Source organism: Corylus avellana, chromosome 10 (genome assembly GCF_965113065.1).
Source record: "Corylus avellana chromosome 10, dhCorAvel1.hap1.2, whole genome shotgun sequence".
Classification (NCBI taxonomy): domain Eukaryota; kingdom Viridiplantae; phylum Streptophyta; class Magnoliopsida; order Fagales; family Betulaceae; genus Corylus; species Corylus avellana.
In genome coordinates, this window is record NC_142499.1 from 3,849,494 (window position 1) to 3,865,084 (window position 15,591).

At 39.6% G+C, this 15,591-nt stretch overlaps 3 protein-coding genes and 1 pseudogene across 5 annotated transcripts; 2 read left to right on the forward strand and 2 right to left on the reverse strand.

Annotated features, from left to right (window-relative positions):
• The first annotated feature begins 257 nt into the window (after window positions 1-257).
• On the forward strand, window positions 258-4,375 carry LOC132162029 (uncharacterized). 3 transcript variants are annotated; one of them, XR_009438196.2, is made up of 5 exons: window positions 258-584; window positions 909-2,173; window positions 2,254-2,429; window positions 2,874-2,913; window positions 4,131-4,375. XR_009438196.2 is itself a non-coding variant. In XM_059572274.2 (5 exons), the coding sequence occupies exons 2-4, from the start codon at window positions 1,213-1,215 to the stop codon at window positions 2,881-2,883; spliced, it is 1,152 nt and encodes a 383-aa protein (XP_059428257.2). In that variant the 5' UTR covers window positions 265-584; window positions 909-1,212; the 3' UTR covers window positions 2,884-2,913; window positions 4,131-4,375. The 3 variants fall into 3 exon arrangements, 2 of the variants coding, with proteins under 2 accessions (XP_059428256.2, XP_059428257.2); XM_059572274.2 differs by having other exon boundaries at window positions 265-584; window positions 909-1,672; window positions 1,748-2,429; XM_059572273.2 differs by having other exon boundaries at window positions 264-584; window positions 909-2,429.
• A 1,210-nt stretch (window positions 4,376-5,585) lies between these two features.
• On the forward strand, window positions 5,586-6,637 carry LOC148583261 (putative ubiquitin-like-specific protease 2A). Its single transcript, XM_088511049.1, has 5 exons — window positions 5,586-5,657; window positions 5,747-5,919; window positions 6,052-6,183; window positions 6,254-6,335; window positions 6,440-6,637. Exons 2-5 carry the CDS (start codon window positions 5,807-5,809, stop codon window positions 6,635-6,637), a joined length of 525 nt encoding a protein of 174 aa, XP_088367175.1. The 5' UTR covers window positions 5,586-5,657; window positions 5,747-5,806.
• A 3-nt stretch (window positions 6,638-6,640) lies between these two features.
• On the reverse strand, window positions 6,641-8,330 carry LOC132162036 (putative ubiquitin-like-specific protease 2B; annotated as a pseudogene).
• A 1,447-nt stretch (window positions 8,331-9,777) lies between these two features.
• Window positions 9,778-10,816, reverse strand: LOC148583262 (uncharacterized). The gene is made up of 2 exons (XM_088511050.1): window positions 10,092-10,816; window positions 9,778-9,952 (listed from the first exon to the last, which is right to left on the reverse strand). The coding sequence occupies exons 1-2, from the start codon at window positions 10,814-10,816 to the stop codon at window positions 9,778-9,780; spliced, it is 900 nt and encodes a 299-aa protein (XP_088367176.1).
• Between the last annotated feature and the right edge of the window lie 4,775 nt (window positions 10,817-15,591).

Genomic DNA, 15,591 nt, shown 5'->3' on the forward strand with positions numbered 1-15,591 from the left:
AAGTTTGTGTCTTACTTTGCTTTCAAAAGTAAAAAATTCAAAAAATTATTTGAGTTAATCATTATAATTTAATTTTAAGATTTAAACACATCCTTCTTTCACCACCTTAATTCGCGTATGTACTCCAAAGAAACTACTATTAGAGCATAAATAAAATATAATATACGTAAATTTGAATAAAAAATTAGAAAAAAAGACGTATAACTAAAATCCAGTAAATCGTTGACAACCCCTTCAACAAGAAAGCACAGAAATTTACCTCAACCAGTCTAGCTCTAGAAAGCACACAAAATCTGAAGCTCTCACCAGGATTGTGTTTCCTTCGACTTCGAGTAATGCTACGGAGTAGCGACGCATCATCAGAAAACCATCCTCATCTTGCTGAGCTGGCGTGGTTAACTGAACCACGGTTATGAGCTTAAAAAAAAAAAGGAAAATTCAAAATCACGCGTGAAGAGTAAAAGCAGGTTAGGGTTTCAAATTTTTTATTTTTTCCCCCAAAACTTTTCCTTCCCCTCCTCCCTCGCTGCTCCCTCCTCACTCAAGTTCGGCCGCCACCGGCGATTCCCACCGAGTTGAATAAGGTAATATTAGATTTTTATTTATTTGTGATTTAATTTCCCAAATGGATTTGTTTCGGTATGTTGTTTTGACTTTTGAGTTGGGTTTGGGTCTTGTTATGATGCCTTGTGCTCATTACAGGTTTGTCTGTTTATCTACAATTGGTGGTTTTTTTGTTTGATTTCGAAAATGGGCAAGAATTTTTGGTTATTTTTTGTTGTTCTTTGGGTGACCGAATATGGGTTTTGTTCTAATTTTGTGATTTCCTTACTATTCTGACGGAATTTGAATGATGGATTTTTCTGAGGTTGATTTTTTTTGTTGTTGTGATTTTTGTGATTTTTCAGACTCTGTTTGGTTGGTTTTTGGCGACGAAGAGGGCATTGGCGTTCGATTCAGAGAGGGGGAGATTTTGTCGATTTGATAAAGCTAAAAATCTAGTGTTTTCGTCGCTGATACGGTAGCCACCATATCTAGTCCACCGACTTTCCCAATTCCCCAATTCGCTCTCTCTATAGATCAAGCCACGGTAGCCACCACATCTACTCCACCGACTTTCCCAATTCGCTCTCTCTATATATATTTCCTATAGATTCTTTTCTTCCCAGATCTCCACTACATCTACACTCAACCGACCTCATCACAATCACCATGGCGATGTCAGGTCGTTCGAGGTCATGTCCGACTCGTATTTCACTTTATGAATCATCAGTTTTTGATCCATCGCCGTTTATTTGTCACCGTCGCCTTCGGAATACACCTTCTCATCCTTATTACGACCTAGTTTTCTTTAAGTCTTTCTTCCTCCTTGGGACTATGGAGGATCTTACTAAATGGTACAAGATTAAAGTTTGTGCCGAAAGTTGTGCGAAGGTCGTGAATGAGATAGAGATCCATCCGTTGTGGAGAGGACAACTTCCACTAAACGCAAGCTATGCAGCATTAGGTTGTGATCTATACTGTTTTGGTGGCGAATGTCCTTCTAGTTCTTTTGTGCCTTCATCGGAGGTTTATAAATTAGTCTCTAACTTTCCTATTTCTAATGAGAGCTGGATTCGGATGCCTTCTATGAAAGCTCCAAGAGTCGGTGCTCGCATTTTGGTACTTGATGGTAAGATATATGTTGTTGGCGGTCATAGATTTTTCTTAGGAAGACAGAATGACAAACAACGTGTTGGTGTTTCAGCTAGAACATTGGAAGCTCAAGCCTCGCCGGTTGTTGAGGTCTTTGATCCCACCACTGGAGAGTGGAAGGCCTTGCCTCCTCTTCCCATTCCCCTTCCCTTTGAATCAAAGTATACTTGTGCAGCTCTTGAGAATCCAAACAGGATTCTTCTCATTGCTTCCCTTTCAAGAACTACTGGAGCTTTAGTCTTCTGTCAATATTACGTGCATCAAGCTTGTTGGAAAATGCTTAACAAGGTACACATTGATTGTCCTCTTGGAAAAAAGCCTCTAACGGCTGCCAACATTCAGTATTGGCTAACCGTTGATTCTATTCTTGGAAAAAATGCTATAACGGCTGGCAGCACTCTGTATTGGCTAACAGGCGACTCAAAGTTGGTTGCCTACGATGAAGTCCAGGACGTGTGGCTTTTAGGGCAACTCAAAGGTCAGGGAATCTCATTTCTTGAATGTGACTCATGTGACGAGCCCCATCCATCTCAAAAGTGTAGTCTAATCCATTTACAGGGCGAGAGGTTCGCCATGGTGCAATGTGAATCTTGTACTGATGTTGAGGTTCAGTGTGTCATATTTGATGTCTATCGGCAGCCTTGTAACAAGCGTTTTGGATTGGGAATTTCACTGGTGTCCCTCCATAAATGTAAGACGGAGATAGACTCTTTCGTATCGGATTGCTTTGTACTGTAAGTCTCTTCTTAGTTCTTGCCTTTTCTCGATATTCTTTTCTTTTTACCAAACACAAACATTTCCTCTCCACCAATTATTGTAAAGTTTGAACTTGTTGAACCCAAAAGGCCTACATGCTTTATGCATAAATTTTGTAGAAATTATTTGTGGACAGGAAATTTTATTTCTCTTCAAGATTCTTAGAATCAAATGTGTGTGGACATAAAATTTAGAAATCTACAAAGAGGCTACAATTTATCAGAAGTTGACCCAGGACCCTCTGAATGTAGTTCTTGAGCATGATTTACCTCTAGTAGGACATGGAGTGCTGCCATCTTTTTTATTTTTTCCCCCTTAACCAAGCTATAACCATGCACTAGGGGGATCTTATTTGACGTGCACATAAGAATGACATTGTTGTTAGTCTTTTGTGTAAGTGCTAATGGGTGTTAAACTTGCAGGGGTAAGTAGATTTCGTGGATAAGTTAAGCAAGGAGGAAGGTATTCCCTATTCTATGCTCTTATGCAAGCACTTTATATCATGACATTGTCCTATGCTCTCAAAGGAATATGTTTTCTTTTGATGAGGACCCTAAAATCATTAATACTTTTGTTAATATTTATTCAAACTTATTGAGGCACCCATAATTTGATGCGGACCCTGAAATCTTGTATGCACAAAAATATTGATACTTTTGTGATGAATATTTATTTAAACTTACTTATTGATCATCAAAATAAGCATGTTTGCAAAGAATTTTCTTCATGACATGTGTTTAAAAAAAAATAATGGGGGAAAGGCGATAGTTAAAATATAATCGAAAACATTGATTCATGGTTTTTGATTGGAATGAGAAATATTATTTATTTATTTACAATATTTCCCTAATGAATTTTATGAACGTCCTTATCTATTTCTATTTTTTGTTTGTCTATGACATTTTCTTCTTTTCATGAGGAGAAAGTTTCTAAAATTAGAGACTTTTTAGTTAGAGGAAGGACTCTAGATCTCAATTTTATTAATTAAGAGATAGGTCAAATCCCTTGTCAATAAAGCATAGCATGTAGTCAGACACTATGTGGAATTTTGGAGGTTTATGTAGCCTTGCAGAAAGTGTGCTTGTCTAGGTGTGGTTGCTTTTGCTTTCACAAACCTTTTTTTTTTTTTTTGTTTGACATGTCCACACAAGGGAAAGGAGGGGATTCGAATTAGTGACCTCCGCTTCATGAGGCGTGGTACACAGCCGATTGAGTTACCCCTTGGGGACAGTTACTCACAAACTCTTAAACATATCATTCTTTCCCTAGTTGCCGCATTATGGCATTACAAGTTTGAAAGTGTTGCACCCAAGAGACCTACTAGCTTCAATGCGAACAAGCTTGATTTGTAAATTTTGCAGAAATGTTTGTGGACATAAAATGTAGTTCTCTGCCAGATCCGTAGAATCTACAAGAAATGTGTGTGGACATAAAATTTAGACATCTACAAGATCTTAAGAGTGTGCAAGATACTAAGAGACTACCATTTACCAAAAATGTTAGCCTGTGACCCTTTTGAATGTAGTTATTGAGCATGATGTACCTCTAGCAGGACCTGTGTTGCTGCCATCAATTTTTTCCCTTAACCATGTTCTAACCATGCACTAGGGGATATGCGCATAAGAATGTCACTGCAGTTAGTCTTTTTGTGTAATTGCTAATGGGTGTTAAACTTGCAGGGTATTTTGAGAAGTCAAGCAGGGAGGATGGTATACCCCATTCCATGTTACTATTTGGCAATTACCTCCCCCAGATCAAACTAGCTTTGTGCCCTGTCGGTTAGTTTGCAAGCACTTTATATCATATGACATTGTCCAATGCTCTCAAAGTAATATGTTTTATTTTTTTCTTTTGATGAAGACCCTGAAATCATGTATGTACAGAAATATTGATTCAATTGAGATGAATATTTTATTTAAGCTTACTTATTGAGGCTCCCTGTTCTATAATTCCATTTAGAAAATTATTATCTACAATAAAAGATATTATCCTGAATAAATAATTAATGTAAAATCAAGGGGAAATTTCAGAAAGCCCCCCTGAACTTCCAGCCAATTTGAAAAACCCCCCCTGAATTTCCAAAACTCTCATTTAGGCCCCCTGAACTTTGGTTTTCTCTTACTTTGGACCCTTTTAACATTAAACTACGTCGTTTTGTATCCTAAAATTAAACACCTACCCAGCCCAAAAACGACGTAGTTTAATGTTAAAAGGGTCCAAAGTGAGAGAAAACCAAAGTTCAGGGGGCCTAAATGAGAGTTTTGGAAATTTAGGGGGGTTTTTTCAAATTGGCTGAAAGTTCAGGGGGGCTTTCTGAAGTTTCCCCTTGATTTTACCTTTTTTGTCATCAGGGCAGTAAAAATGTTGTAGGATGGCATGAGGGAAAAAGGAAATCTAGGGTCTAGGAAAATTATAGTTAGGGTTTGTAACAAGTTGGTATTGGTGAAATTTGTTTGTCAAATTAGGGGTTTATGTATCTAGTTGCTTTTGCTGGAACCAAAGAACGTACAATGAAAAGTAAAGAATCACTGCTAGCATCAAACTAGTAGGAATTACTCCTTCGAAAATAGCATTAAATCTCTAGGGTTTGCAGAAAACTTGAAACCAGCTGCACAATTGTTTAATATGTTAGATTATAATTTATAGTCATTGCAATTTATATAGGGTTCCCAATGACCTAAGTGTAATAACCCTCAATTCTTAATTGTTACCTTTGAAAGAAACTAATTTGGACCATACATTATTACTTAAGATTAATAATAGAACCCTAAAGCCTTATTATTGGACCCACAAATAATTAAAAATGAAAAAGAAATATCAACACTGATGTGGGATATGCTCGCCACAGTGCTGTGAACAGTTATTCTCAGGAAGTGAACTTTAATTTAACTGCAACATAGGAGCCACAACATAATCTTTCCACCAAATTGAAGCTTGGGGTTGCTAAATCTGCTCCTTATTTATTGTACAAAGTTTAAGTGGCTGCTTTCTATCAATAAAACAATTTTGACCACATTTTTATCGCTCTGACAATTTTTGGGTAATCAAATTTCAGAGAATGTTATAGTGTTCTTCTCTGCTTGCAAAAGGACGGGTGAACAAGAAGCTGAAGATCGCGTTCGGCGATCAAAGAGGAAAGCTAACATTAAGTATGCTATTTCTAAGCAAAAGAAGCTAGATAGTGGAGCTTTTGAATGTCACTTTGAGTGAGTCATAATCTCAATTAATATGGTGTGGGAACGATGGTCTCAATGTTTTTCCCTGTTTTCTGAATAAAATTGTTTGACATGTGTAGGAAATTATGGGGAAGCTTTTTTGAAGATAAGAGGACCTCATTTACGTACCTTGACTGCTTATGGTTTTACTTGTGTATATAGGAGCGAACCCTATAAAGCCAAGGGTGCTAACATGGATTAAGAAGAAGCACATTTTTTCAAAGAAATATGTTTTGGTTCTTATTATTTGCTGGTAAGTCCTTTCCATTAACTTGGCCGCTAAGCATTATTTTTATTGCAAATGCATGAGATTATATTTTGTTGTCTTGTTTCTTTGGCGTATAGATTGGATTGGATTTTATTGTTTGAAATACCATTTCTTTAGGCATCACTGGAGCCTCTTGATCTTCTGCCACTTTGGTGAGAGCTTGCAATCAAAAACCAGAACACCATGCATGTTATTGCTGGATTCGCTCCAAATGGCAAATCTAAGGCGGGTTGAACCAGATATAAGAAAGCATGCATCTAAACAAACCCAGACTCCTTGTTTCAGTATGGTAGTTTATTGATTTTTTGGTTTCTTTCAGGTTTGTGTTGGACATTTATAAAGTAGAGGGTAGGCCTGAGAATGAGGACTTTATCTATCGAATTCCTCTCCTGGTGCCTAAGGTGACCACAATATATGCTCTTGATTCATTTCCACTTTAGTGCTATTGTATTTTCACTTGTATTTACATCCTGGTAAAAAGTGGATTTTTTTTTTTTTTGTTCAGGTTCCTCAACAGACAGGTAATGAGGAATGCGGCAGTTTTGTTCTTTACTTTAGTAAATTGTTCGTGCAAGGCGTTCCGGAGGATTTTAGAGTTGAGGATTATCCTTACTTTGTAAGTTTCTGCTGGCTGTCATGTTTATTGTATGAAGCACCTGAACATATATTTAGTGTTGGAACATACAGGTGCTTCATACAATAAACATGACAGCCAGCGGAAACTTACAAAGTAAGGATAATCCTCAACTCTAAAATCCTCCGGAACGCCTTCCACGAACAATTTACTAAAGTAAAGAACAAAACTGCCGCATTCCTCATTACCTGTCTGTTGAGGAACCTGAACAAAAAAAAAAAAAATCCACTTTTTCCCAGGATGTAAATACAAGTGAAAATACAATAGCACTAAAGTGGAAATGAATCAAGAGCATATATTGTGGTCACCTTAGGCACCAGGAGAGGAATTCGATAGATAAAGTCCTCATTCTCAGGCCTACCCTCTACTTTATAAATGTCCAACACAAACCTGAAAGAAACCAAAAAATCAATAAACATACTGAAACAAGGAGTCTGGGTTTGTTTAGATGCATACTTTCTTATATCTGGTTCAACCCGCCTTGGATTTGCCATTTGGAGCGAATCCAGCAATAACATGCATGGTGTTCTGGTTTTTTATTACAAGCTCTCACCAAAGTGGCAGAAGATCAAGAGGCTCCAGTGATGCCTAAAGAAATGGTATTTCAAACAATAAAATCCAATCCAATCTATACGCCAAAGAAACAAGACAACACAATAAAATCCCATGCATTTGCAATAAAAATAATGCTTAGCGGCCAAGTTAATGGAAAGAACTTACCAGCAAATAATAGGAACCAAAACATATTTCTTTGAAAAAATGTGCTTCTTCTTAATCCATGTTAGCACCTTGGCTTTATAGGGTTCGCTCCTATATATACAAGTAAAACCATAAGCAGTCAAGGTACGTAAAGGAGGTCCTCTTATCTTCAGAAAAGCTTCCCTATAATTTCCTACACATGTCAAACAATTTTATTAAGAAAACAGGGAAAAACATTGAGACCATCTTTCCCACACCATATTAATTGAGATTATGACTCACTCAAAGTGACATTCAAAAGCTCCACTATCTAGCTTCTTTTGCTTAGAAATAACATACTTAATGTTAGTTCTCCTCTTTGATCGCTGACCGCGATCTTCAGCTTCTTGTTCACCCGTCCTTTTGCAAGCAGAGAAGGACACTACAACATTCTCTAAAATTTGATTACCCAAAAACTGTCAGAGTGATAAAAATGTGGTCAAAATTGTTTTGTTGATAGAAAGCAGCCACTTAAACTTTGTACAATAAACAAGGAGCAGATTTAGCAACCCTAAGCTTCAATTTGGTGGAAAGATTACGTTGTGGCTCCTATGTTGCAGTTAAATTAAAGTTCACTTCCTCACCTACAATTTTTTTTTTTGGATAAAAGCTCGATTCTCATTAATTCAAATAATCAGACAGCCAAAGCAGATTGCTCTGCTATCAAAATAGCACCAATACATTCTGGCGGTTCCGAAGACCACACCATTTTCATGTTTACATTCACTGCTAAGCGGGCCAAGACATGGGCCACCCGATTTGCCTCTCTAGGAATAAAACGCATTCTCCATGATGAAAAATTCTGCAGAGTTTAGCGAATGTCATTCACCAAGTGACCCCATCCACTCTCGGCTGCCTCCTCCGTCGTTACAGCATCAACCACTTCCTTCGCATCTCCCTCCACTTGCACACGAGAGATTCCCATTTCCCGACACAAACTAATGGCCATGTGCGCTGCTAACGCCTCTGCTGCCGTAGCCTGGTCATGACACACTCTTAGCGGCATGCATATTGCCAAGGTCATCCCGTACCACTGCCCCTAGGCCCAACCGACCCTCCTTCTGCATAACCGCTGCATCCCAGTTTACAGAATACCACCCATGGGGAGGTGCCTGCCATTGAGCATGGCTCCGTATAGCGACAACGGTTCTCTCTGGCTTCGTCCTTTCTCCCACTTCTTAGAACGCCATTGTCGCAGCTAAAGCTTGCTTAAGTAAGAGAGTAGGATGTACAAAGGAGCCGCCATGGACCACCTCATTACGCCTTAGCCATATTCGCCTAGCTATTCCAACAAATTGCTGAAACTCATTAGCATCACATCTGTCCATCATTCATTCAACAACCTGTCGAAAGTCAGGTTCAGTAAATACACTCTGTTGAAACTTCAGACAACCCACCGCTCCAAACATCCCTTGCAGAGGGACAATTCCATAGAGCATGATAAACAGTTTCGGCTTTCAGCCAGTGTCACATAAAGGACAAGATGGATCGGTGATCACCTTATGCCGATAGAGATTGTCCCTCGTTGGAAGGATATCATGGCAAGCCCGCCATAGAATTTTTTTCTCCACACTCGGGCATTGGAGCTGCCACAATTGCCGCCACACACAACTCAAAGTAGACCTGGAGGATCCCTCCGCCTTCTCTGCATCTTCACGTTCCTTTTGAAGGTGGTATGCACTCTTAACCGAAAACATGCCTTTAGCCGTTCCCCTCCATATGAGCTTGTCTTGCTGGCCTGTTTGGCTAAGAGGAATAGTCTGAATTATTGTGCACTCCCCCCGTGAGAAGATCCGTTCCACCACTTTAAGTCCTCATCAATGAGTTGGCTTACTGTAGCTGTGGGCGCAAGAACTGTAGGAGGAGATTGCACCTTGTACGTGGAAGGATTAGGAAGCCACCTATCCTCCCAAATCCGGACATCCATCCCAGTCCCAATTCTCCACACCAATCCCTCCCGGACTAAAGCGCTTGAGCTTTGAATACTCCTTCAAGCAAAAGAAGGCTTTTTAACTAGAGGGGCATCAAGGATTGAGCACTCCGGGTGGTATTTGGCTTTGATAATTCGTGCAATCAAACTGTTCGGGGACTTCCATAAACGCCATATTTGTTTTGCCAATAGGGCTATATTAAAACAAGATAAATCTCTAAAGCCCATCCCTCCATACCCCTTTGATAAGCCCATTTTAGCCCAAATCATCCAGTGGATCCGATTTTCCTTTTCTTGGTCTCCCCAATAAAATTTGTTCATCATAGTATTAATTTCCGAACACAAAGCTTTAGGTAGTCGAAAAACACCCATACAATATGTCGGTATCGCTTAGACCACTGCTTTTAACAAAATTTCTTTACCTGCCTGAGACAAGAATTTTAATTTCCAGTCCTAAAGCCTCTTCCACACCCTCTCCGTTATATTCTTGAAAGCGGCCATACGGGACCGTCCCACAAGGGCAGGCAACCCCAAATAGGTGTCATATCGTTGCGTCGTTGGAATTCCAGCAGTTCCTTGGATTTGATGCTTCTCTGTTGTTGGGGTTATTCTTGCTAAAAAATATAGCAGACTTGCTACTATTCATTTTCTGTTCCGACGCCGATTCGTATATTTGCAAAATGGAGGTCAACCTGGTCCACTGGGATAGATTAGCCCTGCAAAAAAGCAAATTGTCATCCGCAAAAAAGAGATGACTTATATCTGGACCCCTTCTGGACGTAGGGACCCCTGTCAAGTGCTCGTCTCGGTTTGCTTGGATCATCATCTAAAGCCTAATTGGCCTCATAATGAAACCGTGATCTTCGTTTAAACTCTACCTGCTGCTGCAGAAGACTTAATAACAATGGTGCATGGTCAGAACTAAGTGCCCCACAAACCAGAACTTTAGCATCCAGAAATAGACTTCTCCATGCATGGTTCGCAACTCCCCTATCCAATCTCTCCCTAATGAGCGCATCGCCTTCTTGGCAGTTACTCCATGTAAATTTGGGACCCGAAAATCCCAAATCAGACAACTCATATACCTTTAAAGCTTGTTGAAAGGCTTGCATGTGGCTGTTCTGCCGTATACTCCCTCCTAATTTTTCTGACATCGTCACCACTTCATTAAAATCCCCAATACACACCCACCGTTCGGGATTCAGCCCAGCTAAAAACTTCAGCAAGCTCCATGCCTCGTGACGTTTAGATGCCTCCGGGTGCCCATAAAACCCAGTTAACTTCCAGCTAAAAGTTGGGTTGTGGACTACGACATTTATGTGCTGTTGGCTGAAATTTTGGATTTCTACCCCGAATTCTTCCTCCCACAACAAGGCCAGTCCACCACTACGCCCTATACTGTTTACTACAAATATATTAGCAAAACAGAGCTGAAGCCGAATGTTCTCCATTTTATTCCTATTAAGCTTGGTCTCCTTAAGGAAAACCAAGTTGGGTTTCTTCTCCTTTACCATCCGACAAAGGTCTTGAACTGTCCGAGGGTTCCCAAGCCCTCGGCAGTTCCAACTCAAAATGCTCATTGCGGTCGGTGGGGCTGGTCACCAGCCACCGCCATCCCCGAACCATGTGTTGAAACACTATTGTCACTCTCCTTGCAGTCCTTCTTTGCAAGCTCAGAATCCACCTCGTCAACCCCCACACCTCTTTTTTTTTCGACTGACAGAAATGAGGGAAAGGCCACCATTCAGTTCACCCATTTCCTCTCTGTTTTTCCTCTTCCATGGTGTCTGCGTCTTTCCCTGGTCGTGCACTCTGAGGTTTGTCTTTTTCATGCCCTGCACTTGGGTTGCCTTCATAGTCTTCTCTACATCCGAAAGAACAGGGCCAGTAAATGAGCCTCTAGGACTATTAAAAATAAAGCCCACCTCCTGTTGGATTGGGCTCTTCTTTTTTCCTTCAAAGCCTGTGGACCACTCCTCAGCAGGCGCTAGCTGTGAACTGCCATGTGGCGAGGCACTTCTTGCTTTTTCCACATGTGACTCCACGCTATTCTTTCCTTCCTTACTATGATGTCGCATAGCCATTTTGGGAGTTGATAAATTTTGAAAAAATTCCATGAGTTTCCCCATAACTCCTTTCCTTATTCATCAGAATCTCCTCATTAAAGCAGCGTCCATCACGTCCCCAAGTTACTCATATTGAAGATCCGTTACCCTGTTTAGTCTGGGTATTTCAATTTTCCCGAAATGTCCATCTAGATTCCTCGTTGCCGGCGGCTAGGTCAAGACGACGACGGCCATTGCCATGCCGACCCTCCATAGCACGGCGATTCTCATTGTCAGATCCTGCCCCATGTTTTACTGTAAACCTTACTTGGCTCCTTTCCACCCTCCTCGTCATAGAAGAAGCTCTCATCCAAGGTTCGAATTCCACCGTAGTTCCCTGGTTCCGCAAAGAACTCCTTTTCATACAGCCCTCCGGATCATGACTGATTATACCGCATTGGAAGCAAAACTTTGGAAGTCTTTCATATTGAAAGACAATCCAATGTATTTCTCCCTCAAATTTCAACTTCCGGCCTCGAGGTAGAGGTTTGGATAGATCAACCAACACCTTAACTCGTAAGTACTTCCCCCACCCGATACCATCCTTATCCGTATCAATCTCCTCCACTCGCCCGACAGAAGAGCCGAGTTTTAATCCCACTTCCCTTCCCATACATGCCAACGGCAAATGTAGCATCCTCATCCAAAAGTAGGCTTTTTCGAAAGTGATCTTTGACGGGGGGTACGTCCATCAAAATCCTCAACCAGAAAAAGATTGCCTTCAAAGTCCCAAGGCCTTCCTTCCAAGACACGATCTTTATCCCTGGCTTTTTCAAACTCAATCAGAAATAAGTTCTCTCCTAGAATTTTGAAGGTTAGCGTCCCAGACAGTTTCCACCATCCCAAGAGCGTGGATTTTATTGTCTCCTTACTCACTAGTTGATCCGAGACATCCGACACAAGTTTGCCCACAATGCATGATTGGCCCCTGGTTATTGTCCTTTTCACCTCCGTTGCCGTGACTTCAATCTCCTCTTCCTCATCTCTTGATAGTGAGAAACTTTCCCACATCTTCGAGAGATCTTCCTCCATTGTTCGTAACTGGTTTGCAATCCCAATCTCCTTTCACGATCTCAATAGGTCATGAAAAACGTTCCTTCTCCTCTAGGTTAGGCTAGAGAGAAAACTTATAATTCAAATTTCATCCTCTTCAAGGCACGTTCACCTACAATTACATAGACATAATTTAAGGAAATTCAAGAAAAAGAAAGAAAGAACATACCTCATAAATCATAATAGTGGACGGTTAATTAAAGTCAGAGTGGAGCAACTTTTACTTAATATACTTACCAAAAACCTAGCTACCTATACATAATTTATTAAATGAAGTCTCATCTGCCTAACAGATGAAATTTATTTATTTGGGGGTCTTGGTTGCAATAAATGGAGCTTGTTTGTCTTAATTACAAGCACAGTTGAGTCCCAGGGTTTTCGAGAATTTTGAGTCGGTTTTGCTGAAAGAGAGAAGAGGATCGCGTTCATCTATAGGAATTGTAATCTCCAGAGCCATTTTGGCCGAGTTTATTTTCTGTCGTTTTTACTATTGTCCAGTGAAAGAGGCAGAGAAAAAGAAGGTAGCTTGTATTTTGAAGCAGAAAATGAATAAACACATATCACGTGAAAGGAAAAATTCTTCTATTAGAATGTACACCCATTCTGTTATTAGAATAACAGATTGAAGATTCATTTCAATTTGAATCTTCTATCTGTTTCTGGCAAGTAAAAGTAAATGTACACCTATATAAACTGTACTTGAGATTTATTAGAATGATTAATGTTACGTATTAAACTCTTATTTTATTGGTCTGGTGTGATAGTGCTCATCAACTCTACATAAATATCTGTAAATACCGAAGTAAACAAGTATCCGCAACGCAAGACAATTTGAAATACCATTACATGAAATAGAAACGAAAAACGCAAGGGCAAAGGTTTAATAAATTTGACCTGCTTCCATTGCAATTGTAAACTAGCTATCTTTATATGATTAATGTCAAACAAAGGAAAACGCTTACTCTCTCTCTCTATTTATTTATTTATTATTTTATTTTATTAAGTATAATAGGGTCAATTCATCAATATTAGCATAAGCACTACTTTAGTCTCCTCAAACTCTACTATTCTGTTCATAATTATCTTTCTTTCACAAATCACAGTTATTTAAACAGTTATCCAAGAAACATGAATTGATATGTTAAAAATCTATAGGCTCATAACATAATCATAAAGAGTATGAGTAAAAGTTTTTTAAATTATACCAACATAGCATTCTTTAAAATGGTTTTCTTTTCGTAGTTCCGTAAGTATTTACTTAGCTTGACCAATCAGATGATTCTTCAGTCATCCTAACTTCCCGCAATGAAACCAACCTATAATTAGACAAACGCTAAACACAATATTAACACATATTTAGGAACATAATTCATACCCTAGAACCCCTAAAACAGGCTTTAAAGACAGTTGGTAGGGGTGAAAAGCCAATTACGGGTAACGGTTATTGGTCAAAACTGCTAACCATAACCGCCTAGGCGGTTAGTAAAATCTACTAACCGTCTGCTAACTGCCTAGGCGGTTAACTGGCGGTTAGCCGTTAGTAACTCTAATAACCGCTAACTGCATTTTAAAATAAGGAATTATAAATTTTTTGATTTTTTTTTTAATAAAACCAAAACGATGATAATATTATACTACATATGACATCCTTTCTAGATTTTTATACATATTTAAAATTTTAAACACAAAACTACATCATTTCATGTATATATATATAAAACCTAAAACCGCTAACCGTAACCGCCTAGCACGGTTAGCGGTTAACAGTCAATGTGGTTAGCGAACGGTTATTAACCGCCCGCCTTTTCACCTCTTACCGTTAGGATCACTCTAGAAAATATGGGATCGATCCTGTGCATTCCAACACCAAGTTTGAGCCTTCCGAACCCCCAAACATGTATCCAAACATCCCGAAATGCCATAGGATTTTGAAAACACCCTAAAACGTTCAAAACAATTTTAGGATCTCAAGGGTTACACTCTTGATATGAGATTATCAAAAGTTTGCCTTGATTACCTTTAAACCAATCATAAAATAATTGACGTGTGCAAGGAAGGAGCCAGAGCTTGGGATGGGTAGGGGCCAATAGGCAAAAAAAAAAAAAAAGTTTACCTTATAATTTCTTTTTCATTTTTTACCTTATAAATTTTTTTTCCTTAGGATGGGGGCATGACCTACACCAGCCACCCCGTAGCTCTGTCCCTGAATGTGTGTCTGTGTTGGTTTAAAATGTCGTTTGAAATACGTGAATACATAAATATGTAACCCAAGCTGAGCCCTAGGGGTGGCCGGAGCCACCCCTGTGGCCCCAGGGGGTGGTTCGGCCACCCCCTAGCGCCAAACCCAAAAAATTTTTGGGTTCGGCTATAGGGGGTGGCCGAACCACTCCTGGGGCCATGGCCACCCCCAACTGGACCTTCAGCCACTCCCATGGCCATAGGGGGTGGTCCACCCCCGTAGCCTTAGGGGGTGGTTCGGCCACCCCCATGGCCTAAACCCAAAAATTATTTTTTGGGTTTTGGCCATGGGAGGTGGCCGAACCACCCCCTATGGCCATGGGGGTGGCCGATCACCCCAGTTTTTTATTTTTTTTTTATTTTAATATTTTATTTTACATTTTCTTTTAAAAAATAAATAATATTTTATTATTTATCTTGAGTGGGACATGTGTCGAGATGGTGGCCGTTGGATAGCATTGGATGGCTAGGATTTGAAGAAAACTTGATGGGCAATTTTGGAGTATTGTGGAGGATCCCGATGCTATTTGCCACAGACGTATTACCTGTTGCTCTACCAATTGAAGCCACTTATCCATTATTATGCCAAAAATAAAAACACTAATGGTAATAATTAGAACAACTTTTTAGATATTATAACTTGGAAGTCTTTATGATCCAAGTTCCATTTCAAATGGTCCTTCCAAAGAGTACTCAGACTTAGAGCCTGTTTGAGATTGTATTTGAGGGGGTCTAAAAGTGCTTTTAACACTCAAAAAGCCCGTTTGAAGAAAAAAATACTCGTTTGATAAAAAAAATTAAAAGTACTTTTAAGGGTAAAAAAAAACCTAAAAATGACCAAAACGCACTTTTGACAAAAGCTTAAAAATGAAGTTTTTGCCCAAAAACTATTTTTGACTTAAAAACTCTATTTCTCAAACGCAATCCCAAACAGGCTCTTAACTGATTCCAGTTTAATC

Excerpts from the sequence above, each read along its gene's own strand:
- LOC132162029 (XM_059572273.2), top strand. The coding sequence starts at position 1,213 with ATGGCGATGTCAGGTCGTTCGAGGTCATGTCCGACTCGTATTTCACTT.
- LOC148583261 (XM_088511049.1), top strand. The coding sequence starts at position 5,807 with ATGGTTTTACTTGTGTATATAGGAGCGAACCCTATAAAGCCAAGGGTG. Across the intron at positions 6,184-6,253 it reads GTTGAACCAGATATAAGAAA|GTTTGTGTTGGACATTTATA; the intron begins GCATGCATCTAA and ends GGTTTCTTTCAG. Across the intron at positions 6,336-6,439 it reads TTCCTCTCCTGGTGCCTAAG|GTTCCTCAACAGACAGGTAA; the intron begins GTGACCACAATA and ends TTTTTTGTTCAG.
- LOC148583262 (XM_088511050.1), bottom strand. The coding sequence starts at position 10,816 with ATGAGCATTTTGAGTTGGAACTGCCGAGGGCTTGGGAACCCTCGGACA. Across the intron at positions 9,953-10,091 it reads GAGTTTAAACGAAGATCACG|GGCTAATCTATCCCAGTGGA; the intron begins GTTTCATTATGA and ends GCTTTTTTGCAG.